Source organism: Leguminivora glycinivorella, chromosome 26, assembly GCF_023078275.1.
Source record: "Leguminivora glycinivorella isolate SPB_JAAS2020 chromosome 26, LegGlyc_1.1, whole genome shotgun sequence".
NCBI classification, from domain to species: domain Eukaryota; kingdom Metazoa; phylum Arthropoda; class Insecta; order Lepidoptera; family Tortricidae; genus Leguminivora; species Leguminivora glycinivorella.
Window position 1 is genome coordinate 1,212,679 of NC_062996.1, and position 18,951 is coordinate 1,231,629.

At 36.4% G+C, this 18,951-nt stretch overlaps 1 protein-coding gene across 1 annotated transcript in view; it reads left to right on the forward strand.

Annotated features, from left to right (window-relative positions):
* LOC125240071 (AT-rich interactive domain-containing protein 5B-like) overlaps window positions 1-18,951 on the forward strand; it is a 95,604-nt gene that overhangs the window by 11,398 nt on the left and 65,255 nt on the right. The window contains exons 2-3 of the mRNA XM_048147917.1: window positions 6,275-6,416; window positions 13,093-13,202. Coding sequence (XP_048003874.1) covers window positions 6,275-6,416; window positions 13,093-13,202 — 252 coding nt within the window. The remainder of the gene's footprint in view (window positions 1-6,274; window positions 6,417-13,092; window positions 13,203-18,951) is intronic.

Sequence of the window (18,951 nt, forward strand, 5' to 3'; positions counted from 1 at the left end):
TAAATGAACACTCATTGAACAGATTCTAGTACCTCTTTTACGTACCACTTAACTGTAACTGGCCACTTCAATGACATGTGCAGTTTTCCCGCCGAACCCTTACGACATTTACAACAAACAATTGTTGACATGACAGACAGTGTTATTGTGACATGTGATAATGCACATGATGATTTTTTTTAGACGAAATTATAATTAATTTTTTTGTTAGGAAAATGAAATCAAAAAAGTTACATGAAAAGATTTCTTCATTTATATTTAAAGTTAATTATTTTAATGTAAAGTATCATGTGTTAAAATATCTGCAACTAATAAATTAGGAGGATTAGGAGGATTATATATGGCATTTATAATTCCATCAAACTTTATCTATACTTTAATCAAATTGATTGCTTTTTCACGTATTCGTAGGGACTCAAATAATGTAGTTAACTGTTAACCCAAGTTACTATGAAACTGCTCAGCTTTCTGTGCCACTCTTAGTAATTAAAGGGTTGAAAGAGACCGAAATTGTGATATTGCAGTGCCAGGTTGCTAGTCCATCTCTCACACCACAATTCAACCCATATGACCTTGGTCGACTTTTACGACACCCACGGGAGGAAAGAGGTAGTAAATTCTTAACCTGTTACCAAACGGTAAAAAACTTTATATACATATAAATATAATGAGTATACTTACAGGTAAATAACACAAACCTTCCATTAATTTAATCTGTCTGTTCGGCTAATAAATGATTTTGATAACGTGTTCGACACATTTGTCATGTAATTATGCTGTTTATAAAGAAAGTCACATAGCATGCAATAAGTTAATTAATACACATTATCACAAAAACCTCTTTTAAGTTAAAGATAATTTTAATTGAAAATTAAAACAATCCAAAACATACAGCTAATCGACAAAAAATCGATAAACTTTATCAACTTTGTCACATCATTATCCATAACGCAACTCGTTAGCATTATGACCGTTTTATTCCATTTTTTCTTTTAAAAAGTCACTGGCCAGTTTGGTACACGAAAAACGCGCCTAGACTCAGTAATGAGGACATATACTCTGTCAAACAAGTCTGTCAGTAAATAAGAACAAAGAAAACTATATACATCCTTTTCTTTAGGTAAAAGGCTTACTTTGCTATTCGAAAACAGATAGCAAAATTGCATTTTATCCATAAGAGTGCAAAGTCATACAAATTTTAACTTGATTTCTTAAGCTGACTGGTAGAATTTTCCTATAATTGATGATTTTGAATAAAAAATATTGGATAAAATGATGGGATTCGATTTAGTTTCATTTTTTAAAGTCAGTATTTTGTTCGTGTTGGTGTGGTGAAAAATTTTGTGTTTCACTCGGAGGCAAAGTTTGTTTAACCTTCGTGCCTTGAAACCCTCGCAACGCTCGAGTTCCACTTTTTGAACCACTCGCTACGCTCGCGGTTCAATATTGGAATCTTTCGCTTGCTCGGGTATCAATATTGGCACGTGCGCTTAAACAACAACTTTGCCCCCTTGTAAAACAAATAAAACTATTATCACGCGTTCAGTAGATCGCAGGTTTGAGTCCTGCCGCAGGTGTGAGTTTTTAATATAAGAATGTTGTATCGCTTGCAGACGTTTCTACATAATAAAAAAAAATGAATGGTGTGTCAATCTCGTGCTAAAGCTACTATTTCTTATCCAACAAAACATTTTTCCTTACTTTTTAACCCCCGACGCAAAAACGACGGGGTATTATAGGTTTGACGTGTCTGTCTGTCTGTGCGTGTGTCTGTCTGTCTCTGGCATCGAAGCTCCCGAACGATGAACCGATTTAGTTTTTTTTTGTTTGAAAGCTGAGTTAGTCGGGAGTGTTCTTAGCCATGTTTCATGAAAATCGGTCCACTATGTCGCGGTCGAGTTTTTTCAAAATTTTACTTTTTGAATCAGTAATAGATATTGCAGCGGGGAATTTTAATGTTCACGAATTTTCTACAGTTATTGATAAAAATACAATGTCATATGAAGTGTATTGTAGGTGTGTTATCTACATTATAATGTAAACAAAATATAATTTACACTTGAGACTTCATTCGCGTTGATAATTTAAGTACTTAGAATATTACATTAATCGAATAATCATGTTACTAAATTATATATGTTTAAGATAAGAAGAAAACTGACTAGTAATTAATAATAGGGTTCTTCTTTTACGATTTAAATAAATCATAAGATTTTTTGCAAAAAAATCATTTTTGGCACAATCTTTTATCGCCGACTGTACCTTTCTTTCAACAGTCGTCTACTGCTCTTCGAGACGTTTCTAACAACCCTTTACTCGATGGGGATACGACATTTCATAACAGAGTTCCTATGACCACCTTTCTGCTCCATCATCAGATCAGCTCCATGATACCATAATATTGCATTGTCACGTGATTTACATATGTGTGCAAAATTTCAGCTCAATCGGAAACCGGGAAGTGGGTCAAATTTAGCTTCTATGTTTTGACTCAAAACTCAAACTAACATACTAACAAGGCCCAAGGCAAGTTGAATAAAAGCTTGTAAATATAGATGTTAACATGTTTTTTTTATTTTAAATTTAGGTTTGCTAACAGGTGTAATACAAAAATACTTATACAACATACAACAACAACATACAATCACGCCTGTATCCCATAAAGGGGTAGGCAGAACACATGAAACTACTAAAGCTTCAGTGCCACTCTTGGCAAATAAGGGGTTGAAAGAAAACGAAACTGTGACATTGCAGTGACAGGTTGCCAGCCTCTAGCCTACGCCACAATTTAACCCATATCCCATAGTCGCCTTCTACGACACCCACGGAAAGAAAGGGGGTGGTGAAATTAAATACTTATACATTAAAATTATATTATGTTAGCCTGCTGGACTATTCAGTATTCACCCAATTATAGGCAAACACAGCATGCATGTTAAAAAAAATGTGTTTCTTTTTTTTTCTTAAAGTTATAGAGTTTTATTTAGTTTTTTTTTTAATAAGATTAGTAAGAGTTTTGACTCAAAACTCAAACTAACATACTAACAAGGCCCAAGGCAAGTTGAATAAAAGCTTGTAAATATAGATGTTAACATGTTTTTTTTATTTTAAATTTAGGTTTGCTAACAGGTGTAATACAAAAATACTTATACATTAAAATTATATTATGTTAGCCTGCTTGACTATTCAGTATTCACCCAATTATATATAGGCAAACACAGCATGCATGTTAAAAAAAAAATGTTTTTCTTTTTTTTGTTTTTAGTTTTATTTCGTTTTTTTTTAATAAGATTAGTAAGAGGTTTTTTGTAAAGACTTTATGAAAATTCTATGAATTTTTGGTGAGAAACTGATACAGAACCCACAAAATTACCCCTGCCATAGGGTTCTCACTCGCTGCCGCGCGAACCCCACTTTACATTACGAGAATAGGGTTTCACGCTAGGGTTGCTACGCGTAACGTTTGTCATACTTTTATTGTTATTATTACATAATGAGTTTTGACCGGTTAAAATTATCTATAGACCATAAGAGTTACAATACAATACAATACTCTTTATTGCACACCTCACATAGTTTACAAGTAATACACAAGAAACAAAACAAATTAAACAGAGGTAACAACAGGCGGTCTTATCTTAAGAGTTTTGAATGATTCACGGTTATTTTCATTAATTCCCAATATTTCGACATTCACCCACCTTCTTCAGTTTTCCTTGATCATGATGCATGTAACTGGGTCAAAATATCGGGAGCTCGACAAAAAACAAAAAGATAATCACGGATTATATCCCGGGCTCCCGGCCAATATGTCTAATGTTATAAATAATTAAACTGGATTTGTCTATTAAACTCACAGACTGTTGGCAACCCTATTTCCTCAGTCTAGCTAGAGTAAGTCAAACCTTTAAAAACCATAGGTGTTTTGAGATAGTAAGTTACGCACATGCTAGCGTTTGTTAGTCAAACTTATTGTAAAGCTACAAATTCGTTAGTACAGTCTGCGCTGCCCCTAAGCCGTTATCTACCCGCTCACACGGTAAAATCTGCTGATTATCAACATAGTGCTATCTCTTTCCCTCGTACTCTAATCAACGGCGATCACAAGCGAATATATAAATATTATAGGACATTCTTGCACAGATTGAGTTAGGACTAATTTATTTCTTCGCTGCCTGTTTTGTTGCGGTCTCGGGTACAAATCCCGGTCGTCATCCTCCTTGCGTTATCCCGGCATTTGCCACGGCTCATGGGAACCTGGGGTCCGCTTTGACAACTAATCCCAAGATTTGGCGTAAGTACTAGTTTTTACGAAAGCGACTGCCATCTGACCTTCCAACCCGAAGGGTAAACTAGACCTTATTGGAATTAGTCCGGTTTCCTCACGATGTTTTCCTTCACCGAAAAGCGACAGGCAAATATCAAATGACATTTCGCACATAAATTCCGAAAAACTCATTGGTTCGCGCCGGGGTTCGAACCCGCGAACGAAAGTCGCACGTATACTTACCCCTAGGCTACCAGCGCTTGTTCAAATCCCGGTAAGGGCATTTATTTGTGTGATGAGCTCATGAGCACAGATATTTGTTGCTGAGCGATGGATGTTTTCTATGTAGGTATATAAGTATTTGCGGATTATATATATCGTTGTCTGAGTACCCACAACACAAGCAATCTTGAGTGTATATTATTTCCTTCTCTTGTTCCCTTTTGACTGGAGTATGTAGTGCTATCCTGCTCTCGCCGGGGGCTGTTTCAATTTTATACTTATTGATTCAAAGGTCGAGGTACCGTCAGCAGAACTGATTGTTTGCTCTAATAAATTACTGTACTCATTATTAAAAATAATTTTAATGAAATAATGGTAAAACCTAATACTAAAGGTTGTCGTTCCCGTGTAAATAAAAGAGAAGCGATGATAGATAGTCCCATCTAGACACAACTTTGACTAAATAAAAAAAACTAAAACAAATAAGATTGTCGTTCTAAACAAATAACTAAAAAAAAATTTGACGGAAAACCACATATTTTTAACTCACAACTGTCACAAGCCACAGTCATTATTTTTTTTTAGTTTGTAGTATTTTGCAAAAATACATGATTGTAAAAATATTTCGCTAATATAGTTAACTTATTTTGTAAACTCGTTGCTGACTCTACTTTGCTTGCAAGGGTTAAATTCTTAATACAGAGACCTATTTCTAGATCTCTGGTTCATTTAAATGTTTTGCCTAGCAAAAGTTGCAGGTTACAAATAATTTATCGTTTCGTCGTAAGGGATATTTTTTATTTATGCCAAAGCTATCTTCCAACTGTGTTGCCAACGGTACACACAGTTTGCCATATCCGCGCGAATATTTCCTTCCCAATATGAAGTAATAAGGTAATAATAATAAACTGGAAACGGCACTTTTAACCCTCTATTGCCACGGAGCCTAATTTATAGGTATCTTAGTACCTTATTTAAGATATAAGTTAATGATGGTAGGTCTAGGTACTTACTTTCCTGGGTTTCGACAAGTCTAAATAATCGACTGGGACAGTACTAAATTGACCTTGAACCGCTGTTAAACTTATTAATACTAATATTTTTTTTTTATAAAATTTTTAAAATTTTGCCGCCATTTTTAGTGCCAAAGATTTAGTTAACCGTCTATATGTGAACATTTTAATCAAATGGTATAACCGACTACGGCGACTACCTTTTGACTGGTATACCACATAACCGACAATACCAACCCTTTTTTTTTAAATTGTCACATATGTTCAGTCAGGCCCCGTAGCCGAATGGCATTTCTCCGACGCCAAACGAAAGCGATACGCCGCTGGCTCTGTCGCGCCAATACGCAAGCGCGATAGAGATAGATATCTACTAGCGCTTCGTTTCGTGAGCGTTTCGTGAGCGATTGTGCCATTCGGCTAGCCACCCAGGTCACCTAGCAATGTACCGCAGAAAAGCGTCCAAAATTACAAATGTTTTCATAGAGAGTTCTCAGTATTATTTTCGTGTATCCATACTTTCTTAATATTATAAATGGGAAAGTGTGTGTGTCTGTTTGTTTGTCCGTCTTTCACGGCAAAATTTTTCAAGTGGACATAGTTGAAGAGATGGAGAGTGACATAGGCTACTTTTTGTCTCTTTACAACCCCCCCCCCCCCATTTACCTGAAATGGGGGGTGGAAGTTTGTATAGAGCATTCCGCAATTACGAATTGAACGCGAGCGAAGCTAGTTTAGCTAGTTTCTAATTTTTTTTTTTTTTTTTTTATTTCAGTTGGTGGGGGCTCCATGCGGCCAGCACGGGCAGTACACGTTCTACAAAGCGCTCCGCATCACAGGCGAGAAGGAGCGTATCATCGCCATAGGAGACTTTTTCTTCGTCAGGATATGGCAGGACTCTGAGCTCGTCTCTATAGGTACACTACTATAATAAAATAACTCACTCCATAGGTAACCTTCTACAAGCCTACCTAGAACTCACTAGGGGCAGTACAGGCGAGAAACAGCTAATCATCGCCATAGGGCACTCCTTTTTCGTCAGGATTTGGCAGGACTCTGAACTGGTATGCACCCACAGGTAACCTGTCTAGAAAATACTATAGTGACTTTACAACAGCTGTTGAAAGCAGTACTCTTACACTTCGCATCACAGGCGAGAAATAGCGTGTCCTAGCCTTAGGAGACTTTTTCTTCATCAGGATTTGGCAGGACTCTGACCTCGTCTCTATAGGTAACCAATACAGCAATAACCTAAGGAATTATACATAAACAGGATGGTAAATCTTCTAAAAAGCGCTCCACATCACAGGCGAGAGAGCGGATCATCGCCATAGGAGACTTTCTTCATCAGGATTTGGCAGGACTCTGACCTCGTCTCTATAGGTAACCAATACAGCAATAACCTAAGGAATTATGTATAAACAGGCTGGTAAATCTTCTAAAAAGCGCTCCGCATTACGAGAGAGCGAATCATCGCCATAGGAGACTTTTTCTTCGTCAGGATTTGGCAGGACTCTGACCTCGTCTCTATAGGTAACCAATAGAGCAATAACCTAAGGAATTATGTATAAACAAGCTGGTAAATCTTCTAAAAAGCGCTCCACATCACAGGCGAGAGAGCGGATCATCGCCATAGGAGACTTTTTCTTCATCAGGATTTGGCAGGACTCTGACCTCGTCTCTATAGGTAACCAATACAGCAATAACCTAAGGAATTATGTATAAACAGGCTGGTAAATCTTCTAAAAAGCGCTCCACATCACAGGCGAGAGAGCGAATCATCGCCATATGGGACTTCTTTTTCATCAGGATTTGGCAGGAATCTGAGCTGGCCTCCATAGGTTTCTATTAGTCTTCCCAGGACACTGTATCTTAGCTAACGGGAGCCCTCAGATAATCGGAGGGGCCGAGGAGCTTACAAAGGTTATAAATATCTGATGTTATGATAGATATAAAGTGAGAGTTTTGAATGATTCGCGGTCATTTTCATTAGACTTATATTGACCGGGATATACGCGCGCGAAGGAGGGTATTAGATCGCGCGCTGCTGTCTACGCAACTTTGACATACAGCGTACACCCGCCTTCTTCAGTTTTCCGTGATCATGATACATGCAACTGCGAAAAATCGGGAGTTCGACAAAAATCAGAAAGGTAATCACGGTTACTCTATAGCCCGGTCAATAAATATAAATATAATAATAAAAATATTGGGGGACACCTTACACAGATCAACTTAGCCCCAAACTAAGCATAGCTTGTGCTATGGGTGCTAAGCGACGATATACATACTTATATACATAGAAAAAAGTCAATATAAGTCTAATGACTAATGAGATACACAGTGTATGGAGCGCGTCATCGCCAAATTACCACGGCGTGGTAACATTTGGCAAAAGGCTTTTAAACCACACGTACAGAGCGTAAGGCCTATGGAGTACATACAGCAAGGTCTTAAACTAGTAAGCCTTACTAAACTGTATGTTTTATGCAGTTGTTTTTAAATATTTTGCTGAAACTAAAATCTTACTGACAGATCGATGTTACATGTTTCTTGAAAAGGTATTTTGCGGCAAATATTTCTTTGATCAAATAAATAGCCTTAACATACCTTATCAGTGTATTTTTCAACGATGTTTGCATGTCAAAATGGGATAATCGACATTTCCTTCAAATCCATGCCATTGGTGAAATTCTAATACATATTACAGCTTGGCAAAAAAAGAGTAGAAATTAAAAAGTGGCTACATCGTCGTTCATCCCTTTATTACCAATACGTGTGAGAAAACAAGACGCAACGATGTTGCCACTTTTTAATTTCTCGTATCATGGGTGCATCGAATACTAACCTAATTTTTGTCGCATATTCCATTTTGTCTCCATCCATTTTTTTCACTGTATTATGATTTCATATTCATTTCTCTGACCATTCTTAACTGACATAACATAATAACGATAGTTTCTGTGAGATTATCGATAAATTATTTTTCTTAAGTTAAATTGCCACATTTTCCACTTCTCAACTTGTCACAGTGGCAACAATTATGGTGTCGCTTTCACATGAGGGTCTGAGAAAATGTAAAAAAAGTTTCATTGGAACGCAAAAATTGTATTCTAGAATGTTCGGAAAGAGAAGAGTCGTAAAGTGTGTTGGGATACATAAAACTTCGGTCAGGTTCCTTAAACAAGAGAAATTTTCACTGGTCAGAGAAATGTGATCAACTCTAAAAGGGACCTTAGCTAATCTGAACCATAGTATATCAGATTAGCCATTTGGCACTGTATTTTGAATATTTAGGCTATTTTTAGTGTCACGCGAACCGATCGGCACGGAACTAATATGTATTAAGTTTTTTGTAACGGGCGGGTCAACTTCATACAAATTGGTCGTCGGATCGCTACGCGCGGTTGGTCCGCAGGACACTTAAACCGGCCTTAAATAAAAAAAAACATTCACATTACATTTATTTTATATTACGGTTTTTACCTAAGCAACTAGATGCCAAGGGTATATTAAATTCATTTGAGGTCCCTTTTTGCAAAAATAACCGTTTGCTGTTTTACGGGCAAGTCACACAGAGTAAACCAAATATATCGTGAAAATATCTAGGATATTTTTAAAAGGTTCGTTAAGGTAACCTTTGAAATCGAGACCATGACTATTATTGTAACATTATTTAGCCAAGTATTTTATCTGAGAAGGAATCAAAGAATTGTGGCTTTCCACGCTTAAAAGATCCTTATGCTAGTTCAAGGCCTTTTTCATCTGAATTTTCCACAGAAAATGAAAACCACCATTTGAATCTTAAATAAATCATTTTCTGAGTATCTACAAACAACAAATCGTGGGCCTCAAGAAAATTTCGTATTATATCAGGGCAATTTTTTTCAAAGTTGCCACTTTTTTTGTAACATGTGTATTTTTACGCGATTCATACTCAGAATCGCGAGGTCCTTCGATCCTGACAGGAAAAAAAATGTCCCAAGATTTCAATACATTTTTCAAACCTTCCAATCCGTTACCGCTATACAAAATGTATGAAAAAATGGTAACGGAATGGGAAAAAAATCTTGGAACACTTTTTTCTCATATAAAGATTGAAAGAGCTCGCGATTCTCAGTGGAAAGCATATAAAAATTTCCAAATCCAAAAAAAGTGGGATGGACAACTTTAAAAAAAATGGCGCATTTAGTAATGTCTTCGGTTACCGCGATAGTTACTCATGAAATAAAACTATGGAAACGGATTAAATAAATTAAAAAAAAAAAAAAATTGTTTTAATTCATTATACGCGATTTAATCCGTTTCCATAGTTTTATTTCAATGGCCCATTTATTTGTTACCTCTGTGTGTCTTGCCCCCTAGTCGTAAGTTCATGAATCCAACTGCTACTAAACTCATGAAATGTCCAACAGATAAAAAATACCCCGAATGGCTGCCTCCACTTCATGACCAACTAATCATAGGTACTGCATCACAGACTTTAAATATCCGATTGTCATGTACTGAGACACAGTGAAAAAGTTTCAGTAAACTAATTAAGACATTGGTCTCACCAAAAGCGATATCGGGGATAGAAACGTCAAAAATAGTCACTCTCGTGTAAATAAAAGAGATGAGAGCGGGAGCGATGAACTATAAATCGCTCGCTCTCTCTTTTATTTACACGGTCCCTAACCGGGACCACACATAAGGGACCATCCACACTCATAAGACGCATGTCTTGCGGCGCGCAACGGACGTCTCCGCCACGCCGCCCGAATGTAACGCACCCACGCCGCCTGGGACGCGTCTTACGTCCTTCCTATACAAAATGTACTGAGGAGACGTTTTTTGAAGTACATTCAGGCGGCGTGGCGGAGACGTCCTGAGTGGGGACGGTCCCTAAGCCAGCCAGTCTGGGCCGCCGGTCAATACCGCGGTACCAAGCCCGGCCCCGCTCAAACGGTATCACCGAGCTCGGGATCGTAGGACTGGAAACTAGACCATGACCGGCAGTGGCAGGTCTGCGACTGGCACTCACGCCATCAACGATGAGGATGGCCCATCACCGTACCCTTAGCTACCATCCACACTCATAAGACGCATGTCTTGCGGCGCGCAACGGACGTCTCCGCCACGCCGCCTGAATCTGCGTTACATTCGGGGGCGGCGTAGCGGAGACGTCCGTTGCGCGCCGCAAGACATGCGTCTTATGCGTGTGGATGGTAGCTTACGGGAACGCGACCCCACACAGCCATCGCAGCAGCAATGCTTACGTGGCCTTTCACACCCAGTTACTCAAGCAGGCGGGTTCTGAGGTGTCGAACACAACATTTTTTCTAATTTTTTTTTTCGTTTCTACTAGCTTATCGCTTACTCGCTTTTGGTGGAACCAGTGCCTAATACAAGGTGTAACAAAAATAGTAAGGATACGTTTAAGGGTATATTCTAAAAAGGAAAAAAAAGTAACTTTTGCATGGTGAGTTGGTTGACTTGACCGACAAAAAATTAATCAGATACAGAGCATGATCTTAAACGGATCCCAACTCATTTTTTTGTTATTGTATGTCGCTTTCCATCACAGAAGGTCCGTATTGCTCATAACGCATACGGACCCTTTTGTGACGGAAGGCCACATATAGGGCGGGTCAATGCACGAAATTATTCGCGTCCTTACTTTAATTTTAATTTGGATTTTTCTACGACGTTTGAAAAATTAACTTTTTCACTGTGAGCTCATATTTTGAATATTAGTGGTGTGTTTTATAAAAACGTTATATGCATGTATTTAAAATAAAACTCGACACGACAATGTTTTATATCTAGTCACAGTTAGTCAGTTACTGTAATTTTATTTAGTACCTGTATAACTTGAATTACTTATTAACTTTTCGATGTAAAGACCTCATTATTTAAAGGTTGGGGTTAAATTGAATCATTTGAGGGGTAAGATAAAAAATGTCAATATAACGAAACCAGTAGGGTCAGTTTTTTATATTACCCCACATGAATAACTGTTCAATTTGATGTCAAACAAATATTGGGATTTAAATAATTAATGTTTTACTTATATAAATTCTAATATACACCACTGATACTCAAATTGGTATTTAGCTCATTTAAACCCGTAGAAATTAGTTTCATAGTGGCTAATATTATTAGATTAATACTCTGGTCTTTTAGGTATTTAAAAAAACGTAAAAAAAAAAATTATACATTTATTTTTACATTTTCGGGTAGTTACAGAATTTGTTGGTTAACCAACCAAATACCAAACTAAGCAGATCTGTCATGATCTGTTTTTAACTTCTTTTACTTCCTTACTTGGTCGTGTAATCTTCGTACCCTCCACTTTCAGGAGCTTTCTGAGGGTAGATTTTGTTTACATTTATTGAAATACCTAAAGATACAGACTATAGGTTCTTACACTAACAGTACACTCTATTATAATTATGCACTTTCTAAATTTTCTAATATATTTGATTGGTAATTTCTACGGGTAAGAGATATGATACCACGACTTATCGGTTATTTATAGTATCTGTCATACTAATATCGTATTTTGTGAGATTTTCAGCATGCGGAGATAATTTAAGGTTTAGTTAGAGTTGCCGATAGATGTCGCTTTCATTTTTTACTAGACAGGTGTTTCTTCATTACTTTGCATACTGAACCACTTTTACTGTGGAAGAAAAATCTTTGAGTACGGAAAAAATATTTCTTAGTCCTAGTTATAATGCTTCTTTGTATTGTGGACTCGTAACCATAACTCGTCAAAGTAAAAAAGGTAATAATATTTAATATTAAAAAAAAAAACCTGAGAAAAAATCTATTAGCAAATATATTATTTACTGGCCATCGAAGAACCGTACATGTAGTATTTTCTATAACCTAATTTAAATTAAAAAAAATCGAAGCAACATCTGTCGACATGCCTGGTAGAATAGTTAGTAGTAATTGTAAAAAGCTATACCTATATGTAGTTTTAGTTTTACAGCATTGGGCTAAATCCGTTGGCCGAAAATTGTATGCGTTTTGTGCGTTGCGATGACCGGTTCGTGAATTGCAATGACTGAAAGAAAGCTTTAGTTTTTTTTTCTAATTTTTATTGGATGTCTTTTAGTTTCAGTTGGCAATATTGAAGTGGTTTTAAATTATCTTGAGCTGTTACAGCATTTTCTCATATTAGGATAAAAAAGTCTGTAAATCTGACACTTCTGAGTATAAAAGGAACGTGATAACTAATATAATAAAAAAAAAAAATTGTGAACATAACTTTAAATTCATGTTAAATTCATGACCACAATGTTCAGGAAAATAGTCAGTGTTGCTAATGAAACCCTTAACCACAAAATAAAGCATCAATAGAATAAAATCAATTATTTAGTGACGAATAACTAAAAACAAAAGACAAAAAAATACAAAATTCTTTATAGTATATATTTATAAAGTCAGTGTTGCTAAAGAAAAGTCCCTTTGCTAAAGAAGGAAGTGTCAATAGAATCTTTATTTAAAAAATACTAAAAAGATAAACTACTAAAAAAAATCTCCGTCATCGCAACTCACCTAACCCCACCATTCCTTTTCCAACCACTTCTATTTGGTCCCCAGGAGAGCTACAGCTGCTCTGGACAGACCGCGTCTCCGACCAAACCCTGGTCAGTCTACGGCTGTACTTCCTCCCGGAGAACACTCCTGATGGACGCCATCAGCATGGGCAGGTTAGTAACTTGGAGTTTGTGTCCCCCTTCCGTGTCACACTTCATAGCAAACAGCTGCTGTGGGCGGAGTGTCGCCGACCAAACCCTGGCCAGTCTACGGTTGTACTTCCCCTGATGGCTGCCATTGCCATTCTACATTGTGCATGTATTTTACATATGTCCCTATGAACTCACAAAGTAATGAAAATGATATAGTGAAACTTTGAACGGCCTTCCTTTATCCACTTAATTAGGCTATAAATTTTTACGTACCCCGAATACCAACTTCGCATGTGATTTTTATTAAGGTAATAAAACTTAAATTACAAATAGGTACATAATAAGCTAACTCTAAAAAAATAATAAAACAACTTAAAATTCAATTAAAAACTAATCTAAACTAAAATACATCTAAATAGGGCCCTCGCGACATTGTGCCAAAGATGCTGACAGCATTCCCTGAATCAATGCATAAGCGTTGCGAGAGAAAGCTGCCAGTTCTCTGGTCACCGGTAGTTTCTATAAGCTTTGTGCTCAGCTCCTTAAAAATGACATGGGCGCTAGGACCTCATAGCCCTAGGGTCTCGACACCAACTGCCATAAAGTGGTATTGGGGTCCGAGACCCCGATATTTTGCCAAATATATGGCTATAAATTATGTTCTATGATATGCTAAGTTTTTACATGCTAACCATAGATTAAATATAACAAGATCATACCATCCCATACATTAAAATGCGACCGCTTAAGACCGCGCTTACACTCCACCACACATAGATGGCGCCACAAAAAAAATGTCTTGTAGCTTTCGATTACACTTGTAGATGGTTTTAAGTGTCACTTTTGACATAGATTTACGGCTAGGAATTGACACTTAATGCCAATCTACAAATAATCTGTGGCAACAAGGCATTTTTTGTGGCGCCATCTATGTGTGGTGGAGTGTAAGCGCGTTCGTAGGCGGTCGCATTTTAATGTATGATCTTGTTATGATGCTAACAGAAAAAACTGTTCACCGCGGGCAAAAGCTAGTACAGTCACAGAATATATAATAGTACAAGTACAGAAGGCTCACTCCTTTGATGTTCACAAAATGCCGCCATTCTAAATTCTTACCTACATTAACAAACGGACCGCACGCGAGCAGCCAACATTGAATTTTATTGCACCGCGCGAAAGTCGTCGCCAATGAATGGGCCGCGAACTCGCGGCCGCTGACATGTACTTGTAGCGCGGCGATAGAATCGCGGAGAGAGCCGCCCCTGGTACAGTACAGTATAAGACAAATATATTATATCATATAGTCATCACAAATCACAACAGACCAATCAGGCAGTCCTTGACCTTGCTATGTATAAGTAGTTATTATGGTTACCTAACACACGAATCATTTTTTACCGACTTCGGATAAGTGTATAAGAGTTTTTAAGACCTACAGGAGCGAAAATGCTAAAATAGAAAGGAGCCCCCCTTTCAATTTGGGAATTTTAGTTAAATATACTAGTACTAGTGTTATTAACTAGATTTATCGAAAAAAAATTGTCAATGGTCTAAATGTAGAACAACTTAGTTAAAAGATGTTGCGAAAAAATCTTTAAAATCGAGGTTCCGCTCTCGACTGTTTCCTCCTTCAAAACTTATTTAAACGGAACGGAATTTGAGAATCTGAATAACAATGAAATAATCTGTGTCGGACCGTTTAGATTTTTTGGCTAATTGTTATTGTTACCGCCCTTTCCATTTTAGCATTTTCGCTCCCGTAGCGTCTTAATTACTGATTATTTTGTACTGAAGAACTTAAAAGATTGTTACTTTTTTTACATGCGTGTGGTGTTTCATAATATCTTCATTAAAACTTATATGGAGAAATTGAGAATATTAATTTCCCATAAAACGTACTCTAAAACATATTATAATATAATTATCCAATATCTGTTTTTTAGAATTAACCAAAAAATAGTCTAAGGATAAGGAACTCCCCTCTAAACAATTCTATATTTCATAAACATCATTAATATCATTATACAGTGAATTCCAAATACCAGCGGCGTCAAAAACTATGCATTTACACAATGTTCATGAAAACATTTTGAGAATCAGTTCACAAAATGGCTGATCTTCCCTAAATACAATAAATATCAATCAATAATACTAAAATATTACTTATTAAAACAACTACGCATCATTTCGCATTGAACCTAAACTCTATCGTCTAAACGTCAAATTAAAAAAAAAAAAAAAAAAACTCAATGCACGGAAACCTCAAAAATCGAGTGGTTCTCTGTCTCGCTCGCACTCGCGCGGAGGATGCGCCGTCTCGCTCTAATCCCTATTTGGTAACGCCAACTATTTCATGGATGAAATTACGGTAGGGGTGCGGCGCGAACGCAAGCGGTAGCGGGAGCGGATTTGCATAATAAATTGTGTCGCTTAAAATCAAGGATTACCATTATCTTGCATAATTTTTTTTGTCATATTTTACCTTCGCATAACAACGCTTGGCAGAATCCTCTTTTCGCAGAATGACTTTTTGCATAAATTTCTTGGCATACTGTCATTTTGCAGAATTATTTAAGGCAGAGTAATACAATGGCATAATGGTAAATTGTATAATAGTCGTATAATCTATTAATTGTTTTGTCGAAAATTGTGTCGCATTCTATTGACTTGGCATACTGTCATTTCGCACAATTCTCTTAGGCAGAATAATAAATTGGCATAATGTTGATGCGCAGAATAATGTCACTTGTTATTTTTTACACTTAAAAGGGTTTTCTAGTTTACTTACTGTCAACCTAACACGCTCCTCCTCGCTTCGCTCGTTGTCGCACCTAAACCGACTCTGTGACATATAAGATTTCCGTGTCGTGTGAGTATTTTGTCTGGATGGGGGTTCTAACCTAATGTACATTTCTGGCAACATGACAAAATAAATTCGGCGGAACGTCTATTCAGTGCAAAATTACAGTCAGAAACATGAGTATTATGCGACATAAAATGCTGCAAAATTAAAGTCGATGATATTAGCAGTATGCTATTACTAATTCGGTGAAATGTAATGTATACTATATACAATTCTGTAGGCCTAGCACATGATGGCCGCGAGAGTATGTCGCCGCGAGATAGACTACCCGTCCTTATGTCATTAATACAGTTAAAAGAAGACGTGTCATCTATCTCGCGGCGACATACTCCCGCGGCCATCATGTGCTAGGCCTACTGCTATATTAAAATCGACAATATTAGTATTGTGCTATCCGGAATTCTGCCAAATGAATGATATGCGATATGACAGTTATGCTATTTGTACAATTATGCAAAAGTATCATTCGGGTAAAAATGTTTCTGCGAAAGCTGCTATGCCAAATGTATTTCGGACAATCGATATTCTGCAAGATAAAGGGAACCCGGAAAACCGTAATCGCTTAATTAATAAATCCCTCTTTTTTATGTAAAAAATTAGCTCTATTTATATGTAAAGAGAATTTATTTTTAGTGTAGGATGGCCAGTTACCAGCAATTTCCCCTATATTGAGTACTTACACATATAAAATAGCCTTCATGTACTATATGAGCTCATAATACGTTACTAGATGGCGTAAACCTAACTGCTTTCACTGATCGATCGACATTCGACAGCATAAATGGTTCTCGAGTTTGTACAACACCATAAGGTATGCTGAAATTTTACTTATAAATAGGTATATTTACTTATAATAAAAAGATTACGATATACATTCTTGATTCGCCAGAAAATAGATTTTAACATTTCAAAAACTTATTCCTCGTTGAACATTAAATATTGAATATCAACCAAGTCCACAGTTGAATCTAATAAGTTATCCCGATTCATAAATTTTTCATAATTCACATAAATTCATTGCAACAAAATTTAAAACCGAATTTAAAATGCACATAATTTCACTAATCACTTGTACCACACTCCAATGCCTAGGAGCGCAAAGTTAGTCGTACAACCAATGTAGTCCTTATTGCAAGAGAGTAACCGTGAAAATCCAACGGCACAGCGGTACCGTATCTATGTAGTACTTTATGGATCTTTACGCTGGCCAAGAGGTTTTGATACTTGCGTTTATTTTTAAATTTTTAATGGAATCAGTTTTTGTTTGTGGCTGTGTTTATAGTGTTTTAATTAGGTTTGATAGACTTTTTAAACAGATGTAGTGATTATTCTTAACACTTTATCGGGAAATAATTGGTTATAATGCGTCTGAACCATAACATCTGTATACGTATTGTATTTTTTAGATACATCGCTTTTACGACTCCAGAAAGGCTTTAATAGTATATATAGTAGTGTTTTTAAAATCTGCAGTATGTATCTGAATCTGAACAGATAAGGGTCAGGTTACATATTTTACGAGACACAGGATAACCTTTTGATTCTTAGCACAAAACAGGTAGATAAACTCATTCTGTAATAGTATCCATTTTCTTGAAACTAGCTAGTCTCATTCTTATCACGAACGTGTACTTATTCTTATTTACTTTTTCACCCATTAACATTATTTATACTTACGTTTATCTGTTCCGAACCGAACATACTCATCATCATGTATCATGTATCGTACTCGAAACGTCAAAGTTCATTTTAAAGATGTATATTTACATTTAATTAATAGCTATATTTGAAAACTGTTTTATACAAGAGTTATCAAAAAATACCAAGTAATAATAATAATAACGCAAGTATCAAGCAATGGCGGCGCTATACACAATACATTTGCTGCGACGTGCCATGTGACGACTTAAGCACAGAGAGACTCGTGGAGCCGCCGAAATATTATCTTTTAGGTTTCTTTGTTCTTTATTTTACTTAAAACTGGCGCATCATGACTTCATATTTTAAAAATAAAACTATGGAAAAGTTTATATCTCGTACAATTAATGCAGTTTGAAATATATATATTAGAGTGATATAATATTTGTAAATAATGCATATTAACAGTAAACCATCGGGTTAAACAGATAGATAAAATTGATGCAAGGAGAAAAGTGAGAAGATATTGTTTAGAATTGATCTATAATACACTAAAAATTAAACAAATAAACAAATTAAATTAAACATGTATTTCTTTATATTATTAATTAGAGCGAATAGAAGATATAAACTTTTTCATTTCTTTTTTTTCTCTAGTTTCGTTTGGCGATTTGTTAGATCTGTCTATAGACCCTTTTTGTATCATAATTATTTGTCGTGAGTTATTTTTCAAGCATATTTAAATAAAAGTACATGTAAACTATATTTTTTTTAAAGAATTAAATAAGCAATTATTTAAAATGTGGAAAGTAACCCGGACCCTCCTTAGAACTTGTACACTCTTTTTTGCTGTGTACTTAGTACAGCGAAAAGGAGTGTACAAGTTTCTAATGGGTTGGCAACGCGCACGTGACACTACTTGAGTTGTAGGCGTCCATAGGTGGTCCGCTTTCCATCAGGCGGACCGTATGCTTGTTTGCCACCGAAGTAGTATTAAAAAAAAGTAAATTATAGCAGCACTGGGTTTGTTATGTTATGGTATTATTGTGTGCTTTTCAGGTTTCTTTCTTTCAAAAAAAAAACGAAGTAAGTAATAGTTAAAAGTGCGGAATGTATCAGTAATAATAATAACCACGAAGTTATTCGTCCTATCTTATCCGCGCTCATTCTGTGTAAATAGCCGATAAGCGGCTATCGCTCACCGTCGCGCGCGCAAGTGTTATTCTGTATCCTGTCAAGATTTTGAGGCCAATTCGAAATTAAGCTAAG